Raw genomic sequence first — 15,062 nt, forward strand, 5'->3', positions numbered from 1 at the left:
CTTGGAGTCAAATTCTTTGATTCCATAGAATTTCAGTTGCAACTCTATGTATTTTATAGTCCTTGTAAACAGATACTAGACTGATATTTCCAAACTTTCACTGTCACATTTTCTCTCTCTTTTTTAAAAATAAATCTGTCATTATTTATTTTACACCAGAGCACTGCTCAGCCCTGGTTTGTGGTGGTGTGAGGGACTGAATTTGGGACTTTGGAGCCTCAGGCATGAGAGTCTCTACATAACCATTATGCTATCTTCTTCTACCCCACATTCTCTTTGCTGACAACACTCATCTAAGACAAACTCTTCCCTCTCCCCACAAGATTGTTCCACTAGTCATAAGTTTTGCAGATAATTTCACTAAGTGCTGCAAGAACATTGTTTACAGAATCCTGATTTCCACTGATCTACAGGTCAGCCAAAAAGCAAAACACAAACAGCACCCCCCAACACACACAAAAAAATATTTAGTTTGTGTATTTGTATTCATCTTAAAAGAAAACATTGTCAATTTGCCATTTTCCTTTTGACCTGCCAAGGAGCTCTTGAAATCTGGAGAGCAGTAGGAGTGATTGGTTCATACTGAGCCCCACCTCTTTGAAGCTGGAAGGTTGTCACAGTATTTAAACTACTAGTACACTCACCAGAGCTTTGTACTGAGGTGCTGAGCAGAGACAAGTGGACTTCCATTTGGTTAGTAGTAACTTTATACATCTTCATAAACTTTCTCGTGTCTGTCTCAAAAGGAAAGTATTCTGTAATTTGTTATCTTATGTGGGTGCTTCATGAGGTTTTTTTGTTTGTTTGTTTTGTTTTGAGTGCTCAGGAAATTCAAGCTTTGTTTATTAGTTCCACAAGGATGTATCTTTAAAGAAAATTACTAAGCAAGTATTTAGGAAAATGAGGGCAGATAATTTGAAGATGTAAGAAAATTAGAGTTTTCACTACAAACAATCTGAAAATCTAGCCATTCCAGATTCTGAGAGTGTGAATTTGTGATTAAGCTGCTTCTCTATAGTAAATGATTGGTTAATGTGATTCACCCAGAAGTCAACACACAATTTGTCAATGCCAAATATTAGGGGAACATACTTGAACAATATAAAGAAAATATATCTGACTGATTGCATACTTCTTAAATCAGTACCCCTTCCACCCTCCCCCTCTTTTTTTTTCTCCCTTCCTTTCTTCCTTCCTTCCTCCCTTCCTCCCTCCCTTCCTTCCTTCCTTCCTTCCTTCCTTCCTTCCTTCCTTCCTCCCTCCCTTCCTCCCTTTCTTTCTATCTTTCTCTCATAGGACAAAGAGAACTTGAAAAGGGCAGGGAAGATAGATAGATAGATAGATAGATAGATAGATAGATAGATAGATAGAGAACAACAAACTCGCTTTACCACTTATGAAGCTTCCTCTCTGTAAGTGGGGAGTGGCTGGAACCCAGGTCCTTGCGCATGCTAAGTGTTTGCTTAAACTGATGCACCACCACTTGGCCCTCTTAAATCAGTACTCTTACTGGAAAAATCAGTCATTAATACCTATCAATCAGATTATGAGTGCTGAGACGATAACATAATCAGAGGCCAGCCACTGATGCACCTAGTTAAGCAGTGAACACACTACAGTGTTCAAGGACGCCGGTTCAAATCCCTGGTCTCCACCTGAATGGGGAAAGCTTCTGGAGTAGTGAAGTGGAGCTGCAGGTGTCTCTCTGTCTCTTTCTCCCTCCCATCTAAATTTCTTTCTTTCTCTATTCAATAATAGATAAATAAAATAATAATGGTAAGATAGCATAATCATTATGCAAAAAAGTCATAGATTCAATCTCCAGCATCCCCATAAGCCAGAGCTGAGTTGAGCTCTGATTAAAAATGAATAAATAAATATATGAATTTGCCACTGTAGCTGATTTCGTATACATTAGTATGTTGTTCCTATGAGTTATTTTGTGACTACCAAGAGGCATCCTTTTATTTCCTTCTTCTTTCTTCTGCTCCTTCCTTGCAGCCTCCTCATCTTTCTCTTTCTCCTTCTTTTCTTCCTCTTATCTCACACCTTCCTCTTCCCCACTCCCACTCCTTCTTCTTTCTCCTTTTACCTTCTTCCTCTTCCATTCTTCTTATTCTTCTTGTTCAATATTTTTTGAACCAAAAGTTAAGTAAGATATCTTGTAAAGAAAACACTCAAAAATAAAGTGAATCTAAATGGATAAGGCTTTTAGAACAGTAAGTAAATACATCTGAATTTATTTCTCAGATAAGCTTATAAAAGTAGTCTTCTCTTGAGCTCTTGATCCTGTTTTCAGTCTTGTAGAGGCTTTTCAGGTTCTCTTCCAAGTCAAATATTTTCCTGGGGATACCCTGCCAAACTACTGTCTTCTCTCCCCCCCTTTTTTGCTTAGTCATTATGGTGCTACTATGTAGACAGATTTTACAGCTTTGATAACTTAATTTTTTAATTATCTTTATTTATTGGATAGAGACAGCCAGAAATTGAGAGGGTAGGGGAGAATAGAGAGGGAGAGAGAAAGAGAGACACCTGCAGCACTGCTTTACCCCTCACAAACTTTCCCCCTGCAGAAGGGGCCTGGAGGTTCAAACCCTGGTTCTTATACATTGTAACACGTGCACATGTTACACCTGATCAGATACCATTACACTAGGTTTCATAAAAAGAGAAAGGCTCATTTATGGTCATCTAAGCCTGAGAAAAGAGGCCAAAGAAATGCTCAAATCCACCTTCTCAATCCTTTTAAGTAGGTATGTAGCTAAGGACTGGGAAAGCAGGGATTGGATTCCTGGCCAAGCAGGATGAGAGCATGAGGCCACTGGACCTTGCCTCCTGGAGTCTGGTCTCCTGTATCATGATGGGCTTTCCATGATTTTCCTCCTAAAACAAAGCTAGTCATAGGCTTTGAGAACTCTCATTGTTTTGAAGAGATAAAAGAAGGTGGTGGGATGTGTCTCCTAACAATTCCCTTTGTTTTCCAAATTCAGTTTTAGCATATTAACTATTCCTTTTGTTTCTGGTACTGTGGGGGATTGAACCTGAGACATTGAAGTCTCATGCATGAAATCTCTTTGCATAACCATTATGCTATTTCCCCCACCCTATATTAACTACTCCTTATAAGGCAGTTCCACGAAGCATAACACAGAAATTAATCTTTAATTAAAAAAAATCTTTATTTATTGGATAGAAACAGCCAGAAATCAAGAGGGAAGGGGTGATAGAGAGGGAGAGAGACACCTGCAGCCCTGCCTCACCACTCACATAGCTTTTCCCTGCAGATGGGGGTCCGGGGGCTCAAATCTTGGTCCTTGCACATTATAATACATGTGCTCAACCAGGTGTGCCACCACCCAGCCACCAGAAATTAATCTTTGTCTAATCTAATTTATCAGTTCTGGTCACTTGTTTCTATGGGACCATGCCAGGATATTTTGTTCTCTAGAGCCCTGATTTCAATCTAAATTTTGAACAAGTGGTATAGGAACAACATACTGTGCAAAAATACTGGGGCAACTTTTCTGCATTCTAATTGCCCACAGCCTAATGGTAAAAGGAAATAAATAAACTATAATCTCTACACACTGTGGAAGATCAATAACAATATAGTGTAAGGAAGAAACTAGGAACTAGTGTGAATATCAGGAAAACTAGGATGTGAGCCAGACTTTGTTACTAAACAGCTAATTGGCAAATCACACTCATTACCCAACAAAAAGGTGCTTTCTAGCTTCTTTCCTCTCTTTCTTTCTTCCTTCCTTTCTCCCTTTCTTTCTTTCTTTCCTCCAGGGTTATTGCTGGGGCTTGGTTCCAGCACTACAAATCCACTGCTTCTGGGGGTCATTTTTTTCTTTCTTTCCATCTTCCTTCCTTCCTTTCTTTCTATTTTATTCAGTAGGACAGAGAGAAAGATAGACAGTTGCAGACCTGTTCCACCACTTGTGAAGCATCCCCCTTGTAGATGGGGAGTGGGGGGTTTGAGGCTGGGTCCTTGTGCATAATACTATGCACACTTAACCAGGTACTCTATCGCTCGGCCCTGACTTCTAGCTTTCTTGATAAAAAAATCTGGAGGAAACAGCAAGATACATCATTAGAGCACAGAATTCGCTTTTAGAAGGCACATGAAGTCTCCAAGTAGGCAAAATAATGAGGGTGAATAGACTTGGATTAACTACCAACATATAAGGAATAAAATGAAAGTCCAATACTGGAAAGGATCAGAATCTGTGAAACACTGTGAAAAGTCATACTGGTGTTGAAGCTGTAGAGGGGAAAACAGAACTCACAAACACTGTAGGAAAAAAAAAAACTATGAACAGAATTCGCTTTTTAAAAAATAATTTATTTATTCATGAGAAAGAAAGGCACAGAGAGAGAAAGAACCAGACATCACTCTGGTACATGAGCTGCCGGGGATTGAACTCAGGACCTCATGGTTGAGAATCCAATGCTTTATCCACTGTGCCACCTCCCAGAGCACTGAACGGGTTTCTAGATAAATGTGAGAATCTTCCCAGAACCCTTCATTCTTAGTCAGCGATAGTTTGGTCCTTGATTTTGTGTTTGGTTATTATGATGGAGGAGCACTATGAAACTAGTGTCTGCTGGTCAGAACCTAGGGATTCTGCTAAGTAAGTATTCTGCAATGCAAAGGACTACTTCCTTTAGTAAGGAATTACCCAGCACCAGTGTCATAGTATAGATACTAATGGGTGACAGTATGGACTAAAGAAAGCCTTTATGAAGTTCCTTCAAGCCCACTATGAAGCATGCAGATACTTCACCCTTCTTTTGAATGTATGGCATAAAGTTTGCTACTGTGGTCTCATTGATTCAGTTCTAGATAAGCCATCAGCTATCCATCATTATGTCGGGGAAGCCCAAACTTCACTACTTCAATGGACGAGGCAGAATGGAATCCATCAGGTGGCTCCTGGCTGCAGCTGGAGTAGAGGTATGCTTTGAGTGAGATACTTGTTTTTAAAAATTTTTATTTATAAAAAGGAAACACTGACAGAAACCATAAGATAAGAAGGGTACAACTCCACACAATTCCCACCACCAGAACTCTTTATCCCATCCCCTCCCCTGATAGCTTTTCTATTCTTTATCCCTCTGGGAGCATGGTCCCAGGGTCATTCTGGGGTGCAGAAGGTGGAAGGTCTGACTTCTGTGATTGCTTCCCTGCTGAACATGGGTGTTGACAGATCTATCCATACTCCCACCCTGTCGAGTGAGACACTCTTAAAACATATCTCAAGGTGACTATATCAAATCACTTTCTCATGTAAGCTAGAAGACTAGTATGCTAAATGACCTATATATGGTTTTTCTTTTCTTTTAGAAATTTTTTTATTACCTTCATTTATTTATTTGATATAGACAGTCAGAAATTGAGAGGGAAGGAAGAGATAAGAAGAGAGAAAGAGACACTTGTAGCACTGCTTCACCACTCACAAAGATTTCCCCTTATAAATGGGGATGGGGCTCTCAAATGGGATCCTTGTTCATTACAACATATGCACTCAACCAGGTGCTTCACTACCCAAACCCTATGTTTTTTTTCTTAAATAAAAATATCTGAACATAAAAAACAAAATAGCATGACAGCTGCCATGCAGGTGGACCAAAGGTATTGTCTGGGGAGATGGCATCAGAGTTAGAAATAGGACTAGAAAGCTGGATCAGGGCAGAAAGTAGCTCCCAAGTAGGGGAAAAGTATATAAATACCGTTAATTGTAAACCCCATCAATCTAATCTGGGGTTTGTGTAACTTCTGTATTTCTGCAGCCCTGGAATAATGTAATTTTTTTTTACTTTTGTGCATACCAAAATTTCTATGAAAAGACTAAAAATTATAATATTAGACTACAGATGTAAGCAGAGCTAAGGACCAGGCATATGGGAAGAAACAATACTGCCTGTGAAAGATATAAAACATCTACTTAGCACTGAGCACCTTGAAGTGCCAGGTCTTATGCTAAAAGTTGGAGACACATGGATAAAGAAGGCAAATGGTCTATGCTGGAAATCATGTCAACAGACATTCAAGAGATGAAGTAAATGAGAACAGGCAATTAGGAAGGAAGTTGGGGCTTCTAGCAAAACACTTGCATATTTTAAAGTGTTAAAATGCCATGTTCCCAGTGGAAAACTAATAGGAATCTGTGGGGCTCTGCTGACTGCTGTCTTTTAGAGATGCCACTATGAAAAACACTTCTCAGTGCAGATAGGAGGGACACAGATCCTTTCCTGAGGAGAGTCATGGACAATCCCTCCTGGGAAAGAAGGAGATTTTTATTTTATTTTGTTATTTGTAGATAGATAGATAGATAGATAGACAGACAGACAGACCGACAGACAGACAGACAGACAGACAGACATAGGCCACAGCACCAAAGCTTTCTTCACTATGGTGGGATCTGGGTTTCAACCTAAGCAGCATATGTGGTGCTGCTACTTGGTACCCAGGTTAGTTATTTCACCAGCCTTCAGGGGAGGCTGAGATGAGGTGGGATTCTGTGAAGATATCTTTTGGTATTCTCCCTTCAGCCTCACCACTTAGTATTTCCCTAAGCCTCGAGATTCAATTTTTGATTGCTTTGTGGATACAAGGAGCTCAAACCTGGTCCTTCGTCAAATTCATAAAGAAACAAGTACACACATAACACCACAATCTAAATATTGTGGTGCCATCCCAGGTTGTTTCTACTTTTTAAAACAATAGCCTTTTAAATTATTTTTCCCCCCACTGTGGTCTGTTGTCAACTCTGCAGTTCAGGGATGTGCTCCTAGCCACTGGCAGGTAAGTTCAGTACAGGAGTATAAAGTAGCAGCAATTCTGAGGACATCCTTGGCTTCCTTTTCTCCACTATGACCTGATGAAGAGCATGATGGGCAAGAATTTAACCAAAGGTAGGAATTTCTGAGTCTCTGTGACTGAAGGCTGATGCTCACAAGCCCTTTTTTCTCTGCTTCACAAGCACATGAGTTACATCACAGTAGCTAATCCCCTAAACACCTTAGCCACCTTGCTGCAATGGACACTGTCCTTTCTGTTTGTCTGAAAATGAGCACTTTATTAATTATAGTACACACCCCTCACTAGCTGAGTAGTCAAACCACATAAGATCATGTTTGTTCACAATAAACTTCCATGAAGAAAAATAGATATGGGGTGGGAGCAGGAAGTGGTGCACCTTGTAGACTGTTAGCCTGTGAAAAGACCCAGGGTTTAAGCTCTTTGACCCCACCTCTGCATGGGGGAAGCTTTACAAGTGGTGGAGTTGTTTCTCTTTGTCTAACTGTAACAAAGAGAGGTAAGAGAAAGAGAAATATTATTAAGAAACGATTTAAGGATAGTGTCTAGGATTATTTGGGGGGGAATTTCTCAGATTTTCTGGGTCTCCTCTGTGTATACAGAAGGTATCGATGGTGTTAACACATGCCTATGTATACTTTTTCTTATAAAGTAAGAATGGAATAGAATGATGTCAATGAAAGCAGATATCCCTATAGGCCACCTCTTGGACAGTCACTGACCTCATGGCACCCTCTATGCTGCAAAACACACTATGGCCTGCCTTAATTTGACAGGAAGAGACAGATCTTCCTGACATATTAAAATTCCATAACTGAAAGAACTTTCCTATCCTTTTTTTCCAATCATGACCTAATAGAAGTAGAATGAGGGTTCAGGTAATGTAAATCTTCAAGAAAAAGTAACTACTTCTGTAAAACATGTTCTTTCCTTGTGACTCTAATCTACATTTCTGAATAGTCATGATAATATTCCTCTGTGTAACCTGCTGAATTCAGACATCTTCTCTTCTCTGTATCGGGGGCCACAGAGGGGCCATTTAAGTTTAGACATTCTATAAGTGTTGTGGAGTGAAATAACAACTCCTTTACTTTTTCTGCATTTCAGTTTGAAGAGAAATTTATAGAAACTCCGGAAGACCTAGAAAAGTTAAGAAATGGTAAGCCAATTATCTAATTTCTAAATTCTTGGGAAGAGAGGATCTAATCTAAGTCATAAGTTGATGATCTGCCAACAGTCATACATGTATAGGGAGTTGGGGTAGGGGAGAGGAAGTGTGATTTGATGTAAAAGCAGAGGTCCCTTGAACAGATCTTGTAATTCATTTAGCACTAGGATGGGCTAGAGCTCTCTGAATATTTGCTGCAGGGCCATCCTAGTGTCTTGGCAATGCTGTTTCTTTGCTTTCTCTTACTTTTCTGTAGCATGAGTAAACTGCATCAATTGAGGATTGGAACCACCCTCCAACCAAAGACAACCAAACATGGATTAGAAGACTAAAAGTATAAATATGCTTGGCACTTGCTTGAGTTATTTCCTAATATGGGACATGGCAAAGCCTAGAAATTAAAGAACAGCCCCCTACATTAGGGTGGGGAGAGAGCTCATCCAGTACAGCACACACCTTACCATGTGCCAAGATCTGGGCTTGAGTCCTTGGCTACCACATGGGAACACCACACAAACAAGTTTCATGAGTGGTGAAACAGTATTGTGGTATCTCTCTCTATTTGTATCTTCCCTATTTTTTTTACTTTGTACCTGGAGAGAGAGACACACACAGAGAAAGATTGATTTCCTGGAATAGTGGAATTAAGCAGACACAAATCTCCAACAAAGCCTTGGAAAACAAATCTCTGTCTCAAAGTTTGTCTTAAATGCCATGACTCCATGAAACTTGCTTTGGGCATTTCCCATTTAAAATGATATCTAGTTTGTGGCTAGTGTTGCAATGTCTCCAACTCTCCCTACAATATTTGTGAAAACAAATTATTACAACATTTAAATAGATCTGATGATTTTTTTAAAAAGTTCATTTATGCATTTGACAGGACAGAGAGAAATTGAGAAGGGGAGAAGAGATAGAAAGAGAGAGAGAGATGCAGTGCTGCCTCACTACTCATGAAGTTCTTCCACTGCAGGCAGAACCTGAAGCTTGAACCCAGGCCTTTGCACATGATAACTTACATGCTTAACTGAGTGAGCCATCATCCAGCCTATGTATGAAGATTAAAAAAAAAAAAAGAAATTCTATTGTAAAGTAATTAGCAGATTGACAAGAGAAAGAAGGTCTATAGAGAGCTAAAAACAAATGCATTCTGTTTGTGTTACCAGGAAATTTCAATTAAAGGGTTTTTTTTTGTTTGTTTGTTTTGTTTTCTCTTTTTCACCAGAGCAGCCAGCCTCTGGCTTCTGGTGGGACTGAGGTTTGAACCTGAACCAATGGTGCCTCAGGCATAAAGGCCTTTGTGCATAGCCAGTGCACTATGTAACCAGCCTGTGGCCATTTTTGTTTAATATCTTCAATTGCTTCAATATTTTTTGTCCTGAAAAAGTATAATCATGTAATCCATACACTTTTACTCAAGTTTTCCTTTTCTTCTTCAAAAGATGGGAGTTTGCTGTTCCAGCAAGTGCCAATGGTTGAAATTGATGGGATGAAGCTGGCACAGAGCAGAGCCATTCTCAACTACATTGCCAGCAAATATGACCTCTATGGGAAGGACTTAAAGGAGAGAGCCTTGTACGGTATTTTTGTTCTTTTTAATTCCTGTCATGTCACTAATAACTAAAAGGAACAATTTAAGTCCTTCCTTGAGTAGGGGGGGAATATAGTAGTGGCATCATGAACAATAACAGTATAGATCTTGGATACACAGACTGAAGTCCAGTGCACTATAGAGTTTTCAGGAAGAGCAATTAACAACTGGAATGGAATCAAGCAAGTGGGGTTAGAAAAAAAAGATTTCATCACAGAAAGAGCACAGTGACAGAGTTTCCTAAATGCTGGTGAATTGTGTAGTAGGAAGATGGGGGCATTATGATACCAAGTCCTCAGGTCACCAAGTCCTCAGCTGGATTTTAGTCATAACTGGAGTCAAAGGACAGATGAGCTGAGTATCTAGAGAAGGACTGAAAGAGATAGATCCAAATAAGCTAATTCTCAAATTCCAGAAATTTAAGAATGACAATCAAACTTAACTTGTTAGCTGGTTTTATGTGTGAGTTCCTTAGCAGAAGTCAGTCTTCAAGAGGATGGACTTAACTTGATAATTTTGACTTAAGTAGGACTTAAGTAGTCATATTGTTCAAGGCAACCACATGTACATGACTTCTCCCTACTGTGAAGGAACCATATGGTTGAGATTAAAATCTCATAGAGAATTTTGGCAATTACTCAAAAAGTTTAACATAGAGTAATATGACTTAGCAAGTCACTGCTATGTCTAAGAGATATGAAAGTACAGTTCATATTAGACATGTTCACAGGTGTCCATAGCAGCATTTTTCATAATACTTAAGACTGAAATACTACAAAAGTCTTATCAATTGATAAACTGATGTATAAATGGTAGTATATCTATATGATAGAATATTTAGCTATGAAGCAAAACAAAGTACCTATATATGCTGCAATATGGGTAAATTCTGAAACATTTCTCTAAATGGAAAAAATAAGAAGCAAAATGTTACACATACTATCATTTTATTCATATGAAATATTTAGACATTCAAATTCATAGATAATTTAAGTAATTGATTTGTTTCCTGGGGCTGGGGTAGGAAAGTAATATGTTTCGAATTTTAAAGTTACAGGATTTTTTTTCTGAAATAAGAAGGTGGCGACTATTTCAGAATGGAATAAAAACTACCAAATAGTATACATTGCAAAGGGTGACAATTATACTATGTGACTACTGGCATTTGTATGTGTATTATTAACAACAAAGTACTAAAGAAAAACATGCCAGCATTTATATGCACTGACTGGAAATATAGGTAGAATTGCATCATTCCAAAGGATATTTGTAGTGGAATCCTAAGAAATGCAAACAAGTTCAGAGCTGGACAGTAGAGAGGATTATGTAGAACCATATTCCATGACGATATTGGGAAGAAGTGCTAAGTATGATGATAGTGGGTCAGCAAGAGAGCTCACCTGGATCATTCACCTGCTTTGCCATGTGCATAACCCAGGTTTGAACCTGGCTCCCACTACTGGTGGCAGCTTGGGCATTGTAGTATTTTGTCCTCTGACCTCTGCCTCTATTTTTCTCTTTCTATCTGAAAACTGCTTGGAGTGGTTAAGCGCTAGTGATAACAATAACAACAACAGATACAAATGATATAATGGATTAGGTGGTGCAACAAGATAAAGAGAAATAGGAGAGATCTGAGATGACTGTTTAGGGTCGCTCTCTGGAGGCTACTTAGTGGCATATCTTTAGTCACTGGCTTCACACTAAGTGTGTGCATGAAACAAACCATGATGGACATGGCAAATCCCAGGCATAGTCTTAGTGTTGATTTTTAGCAATTCACCAATTTCTCTCAAGGCAGTGACTCTGAAATGTTAAAATGAACTAAGAATCACTACCAAATATTAGCACCCAAAATGTGGTTTGCTTCCATTGGTTGACACTCTTTGACACATTACACATTCTCCTGTTTTTTAAATAATGAAATCTGAGGCAGGAAACACTTGACAAAGTTGGCAATTTTTTGTATTTCAGGATTGATATGTATTCAGAAGGAATATCAGATCTGGGTGAAATGATTATCACTTTGCCACTGTGTCCACCTGATCAAAAAGTATCCAAAATTGCTCTGATCAAGGAGAAGACATCAAATCGTTATTGCCCTGCCTTTGAAAAGGTCAGTAGGTTATTCAGCATTTTGGGGACCGAGATTAGAGGGAAAAGAAAACTCATGCATTTGTAATAACCCAAATCTGGAAATAACCCAAATGTACAATGTCAGGTGAGTGATTAAGAAAAATGTGGTATTTATATACAATAAAATACTACTCACCTGTGAGGAATGATGAAATCTCCTTAGCTTCCAAGATCAGACGAGATTGGGCGTGTTCGGGGTGGTATGGCCGTAGATGAAATCTTCTCCTTTGCCACATCTTGGATAGGATTTGGAGGAATCATGTTAGGTGATATTAGTCAGAGGTGGACAGATAAAGAATGATCTCACTTATAGGTGGAACTTGAAAAACAAAGAAAAAAATACAAAGTGAAACAGACTAGTTGTGGTCTATTATAGCAGAGTCAAGGACTTTAGAGGGGGAAGAAAGACGTGGAGGATGTATTGTACTTTGTGGAGGGAGATTTCAGCTGCTGGTGGGAGTGGTGTGCAGACATCACTGTGATTTGGGGTGGGGGGAGAAAGAAACTTATTTAGGCCCAACTGAGGCATTGCCCTTCACTTCCTTTGCCTCTTCCTGGTAATTCATTAATTCAGTACCTGAGACTCAAGATCTTTTATTAAATTCATATCTGGGGAAGAATTACAGAGTTTTATCTGAGTTATATATTTTCAGTTTCATTTACAATTGAGTCTAGAATACTTTCTTGGGGGAAGTGTTTTATGATAACATTTAGAACTTGCACTATTAAAGGCACCGAGAGCCATACTAGGTCATAAAATAGTGTAGAGGTTGGAGTCAGTCCTAAAGGACACACTATAGGGTTTTGAGTTTTAGAGGAACACAAAGCTATCGTGTGAAATATTCTGGCTGGTCAAGAACATATGAGACTGGCTTTCCATCAGCAGGTTATGTTGAGTGTTTCAGGGATGGATGAGATATAGAGTGAGCACGATACAGTGTACAAGGACCAGGGTTCAAGACTTCTCCAGGGGTTTGAACCTGGGTCCCTGTGCACTCTAATGTGTGCACCTAACAAGGTATGCCACCACCCAGCCCCAATGTCCAGGTTTATTAGGTTCCTCAGAGATAGACAAGTAAAAGGAGAGCAGACAGTAAAAAATGCAGACTATGAGATAGTCTGATCAAGACTGAAGACTATATGAATATGGAGCTGTTACCAAAGGGAGAGAAGAGACAGTTGAGAGGCAGGTAATTTTCAGCAGTCTGAGGGTGCTGAGACTAACGTGTGTGGAACACAAACACATGGTACAAGGAACTCAGGTAAGGGCTCAGTAATGATGTTGGAAGAGAGTGAGTCATGGAGCCTGAGCTTCAATTAAGGAGTGAGGAAAGAAGAGCAGAGTCTCTGTTTCATGGAATCAGAAGGATGAAATGGCAAGGCTCTTCACCTACTAATGAGACAGTAGTGGAAGGAAGGTCAGGATGAAGAGACCCAAAGACAAACCAGGGCACCCCAACCATTCTTTCCTGTGATCCTGACCTGCTTCCTCATACCTCAGGTATTAAAGAGCCATGGGCAAGACTACCTGGTTGGCAACAGACTGAGCAAGGCTGATATACTTCTGGTTGAAGTTCTCTACTATGTGGATGAGATTGACTCGAGTCTTCTGGCCAGCTTTCCTCTGCTCAAGGTGATCTCTCATATTTTTTGAGGGGAAGACACCATTCTCATCTTGGATTCTAATACTTGGGCTCAGACTGGTGGGGCTGTGATTCCTTATAATAATAATTATTATTATTTGCCTCCAGGATTATTGCTGGGGCTTGGTGCCTGCACCATGAATCCACTGCTCCTGGAGGCTTCCCCCCCCCCCCTTTTGTTGTCCTTGTTTTCTCGTTGTTGTGGTTATTATTCTTGTCATTGATATCAGCTAGGACAGAGAGAAATGGAGAGGAGGGGAAGATAGAGAGGGGGAGAGAAAGATAGACACCTGCAGACCTGCTTCACTACCTGTGAAGTGACTCCAGTGTAGGTGGGGAGCCAGGGGCTCGAACCGGGATCCTTATGCCTGTCCTCATGCTTTCCACTGTGTGCGCTAAACCTGCTGCACTACTGATCCCTGATTCCTCATTATTGACCAAGCTTCACTTACTCCAAAGTTTACTTTCAGTCCCTGGCTGAGGCATGAATGGAATCTTGTTTTACTGAGGAAAGTTAAGGTTGGTGGGACTTCAAGGAAAATGATTTATTTCTTTATAATAATGATGTCCAGGCTTCCTTTTGACTCTTAGTCCATACTCCATAGTGGTTTCTGTCCTCATTTCTCTGGGATGCCCTTTATACCAACTGTATTTCTTTCTACACCTGAATGTGTTTGTACAGAACTTTTTCCCTGAGCTCCTGCTCCTCCTTTCATATGCTGTGTTGTCTTTGCACACTCTCCTCTCTCCTCATGTTTCTCTCAGAAAAATTGGTCCCGACTGACTCTTCAGGGTTTGCCTCATTTTTTTCTGTCTCTGGCCTCAGCCTACATTTCCTATGTATTAGTTTTTGATGTTTAAGGACTTTATCTGTATTAATTCCTGATAGGTACACTACTCTTCCTTATATTGTCCATAAAAACCACGTGGGAATAAAAATATGGAAGATGTAAGCTGAATAAAATACAAATGAATTTGTCTTTGGAAAAATGTCTTTTTGCTATATTTGCTTCCTTTTACCTAATTTTTCTCTGTCCTTTACCCAACCTCATGCTGGTGCTCATTAAAGGGGCTTATTTGGTTTTTATATAGCAGAGTCTCAGAGTTCCTAAGTTGTGCTAATGAAGAAAGGAGGGGGTGTCCTGAACTTTGCTATGCACTATGTTCTTGTGTCTTTCAGGCCTTTAGAACCAGAATCAGCAACCTTCCTAAGGTGAAGAAGTTTCTGCAGCCTGGTAGTCAGAGAAAGCCTCCAATAGATGAGAAAGCTTTAGAACAAGCGAAGAAGATTTTTGGTATCAAGTAAATGTGTTCTCCTAGTACAATCAGAAGTAATCTTCTAAAACTTTCCAACAATGAAGTTCCTCACCTAAATGTTGATTTTGACTATTGTGAAATCAATAAACTATTCGAAAAACTTTAGTGGCAAATAAATAGTAAAAATCCTTTGATCATATAAATTAGCAGTTTATTCTTTTTCAATAAAATCAAATATTTCAATCTCTGGTTTATCTTCTTAGAATAAATATTAAACAAAAAGGGAATTATAGATTAACTGATACTTAAGTTTTTCGGAATTCTCATATATGTGTCAAATAGTTTATCAAATAGTCAAGTATACAGTGTTTAGTGCTTGTGGACCTAATTCCTATGAAAGTGTTCAGAGGCTTCTTCACATTATCAAGTCATTCTCACACA

General features: G+C 39.4%; 1 protein-coding gene across 1 annotated transcript; it reads left to right on the forward strand.

Annotated features, from left to right (window-relative positions):
- The first annotated feature begins 557 nt into the window (after nt 1–557).
- Nucleotides 558–14,786, forward strand: LOC103107698 (glutathione S-transferase A2-like). The gene is made up of 7 exons (XM_007516508.3): nt 558–693; nt 4,844–4,960; nt 7,934–7,985; nt 9,437–9,569; nt 11,560–11,701; nt 13,223–13,354; nt 14,545–14,786. Exons 2-7 carry the CDS (start codon nt 4,874–4,876, stop codon nt 14,668–14,670), a joined length of 672 nt encoding a protein of 223 aa, XP_007516570.1. The 5' UTR covers nt 558–693; nt 4,844–4,873; the 3' UTR covers nt 14,671–14,786.
- Nucleotides 14,787–15,062: the final 276 nt, after the last annotated feature.

This window comes from Erinaceus europaeus, chromosome 4 (genome assembly GCF_950295315.1).
Source record: "Erinaceus europaeus chromosome 4, mEriEur2.1, whole genome shotgun sequence".
Classification (NCBI taxonomy): domain Eukaryota; kingdom Metazoa; phylum Chordata; class Mammalia; order Eulipotyphla; family Erinaceidae; genus Erinaceus; species Erinaceus europaeus.

Bases quoted from the DNA above. Each gene is read 5' to 3' on its own strand.
- LOC103107698 (XM_007516508.3), top strand. From the start codon at position 4,874: ATGTCGGGGAAGCCCAAACTTCACTACTTCAATGGACGAGGCAGAATG. The intron at 9,570-11,559 runs GTACGGTATTTT...TTTGTATTTCAG, and splicing joins GACTTAAAGGAGAGAGCCTT to GATTGATATGTATTCAGAAG. The intron at 13,355-14,544 runs GTGATCTCTCAT...TGTGTCTTTCAG, and splicing joins CCAGCTTTCCTCTGCTCAAG to GCCTTTAGAACCAGAATCAG.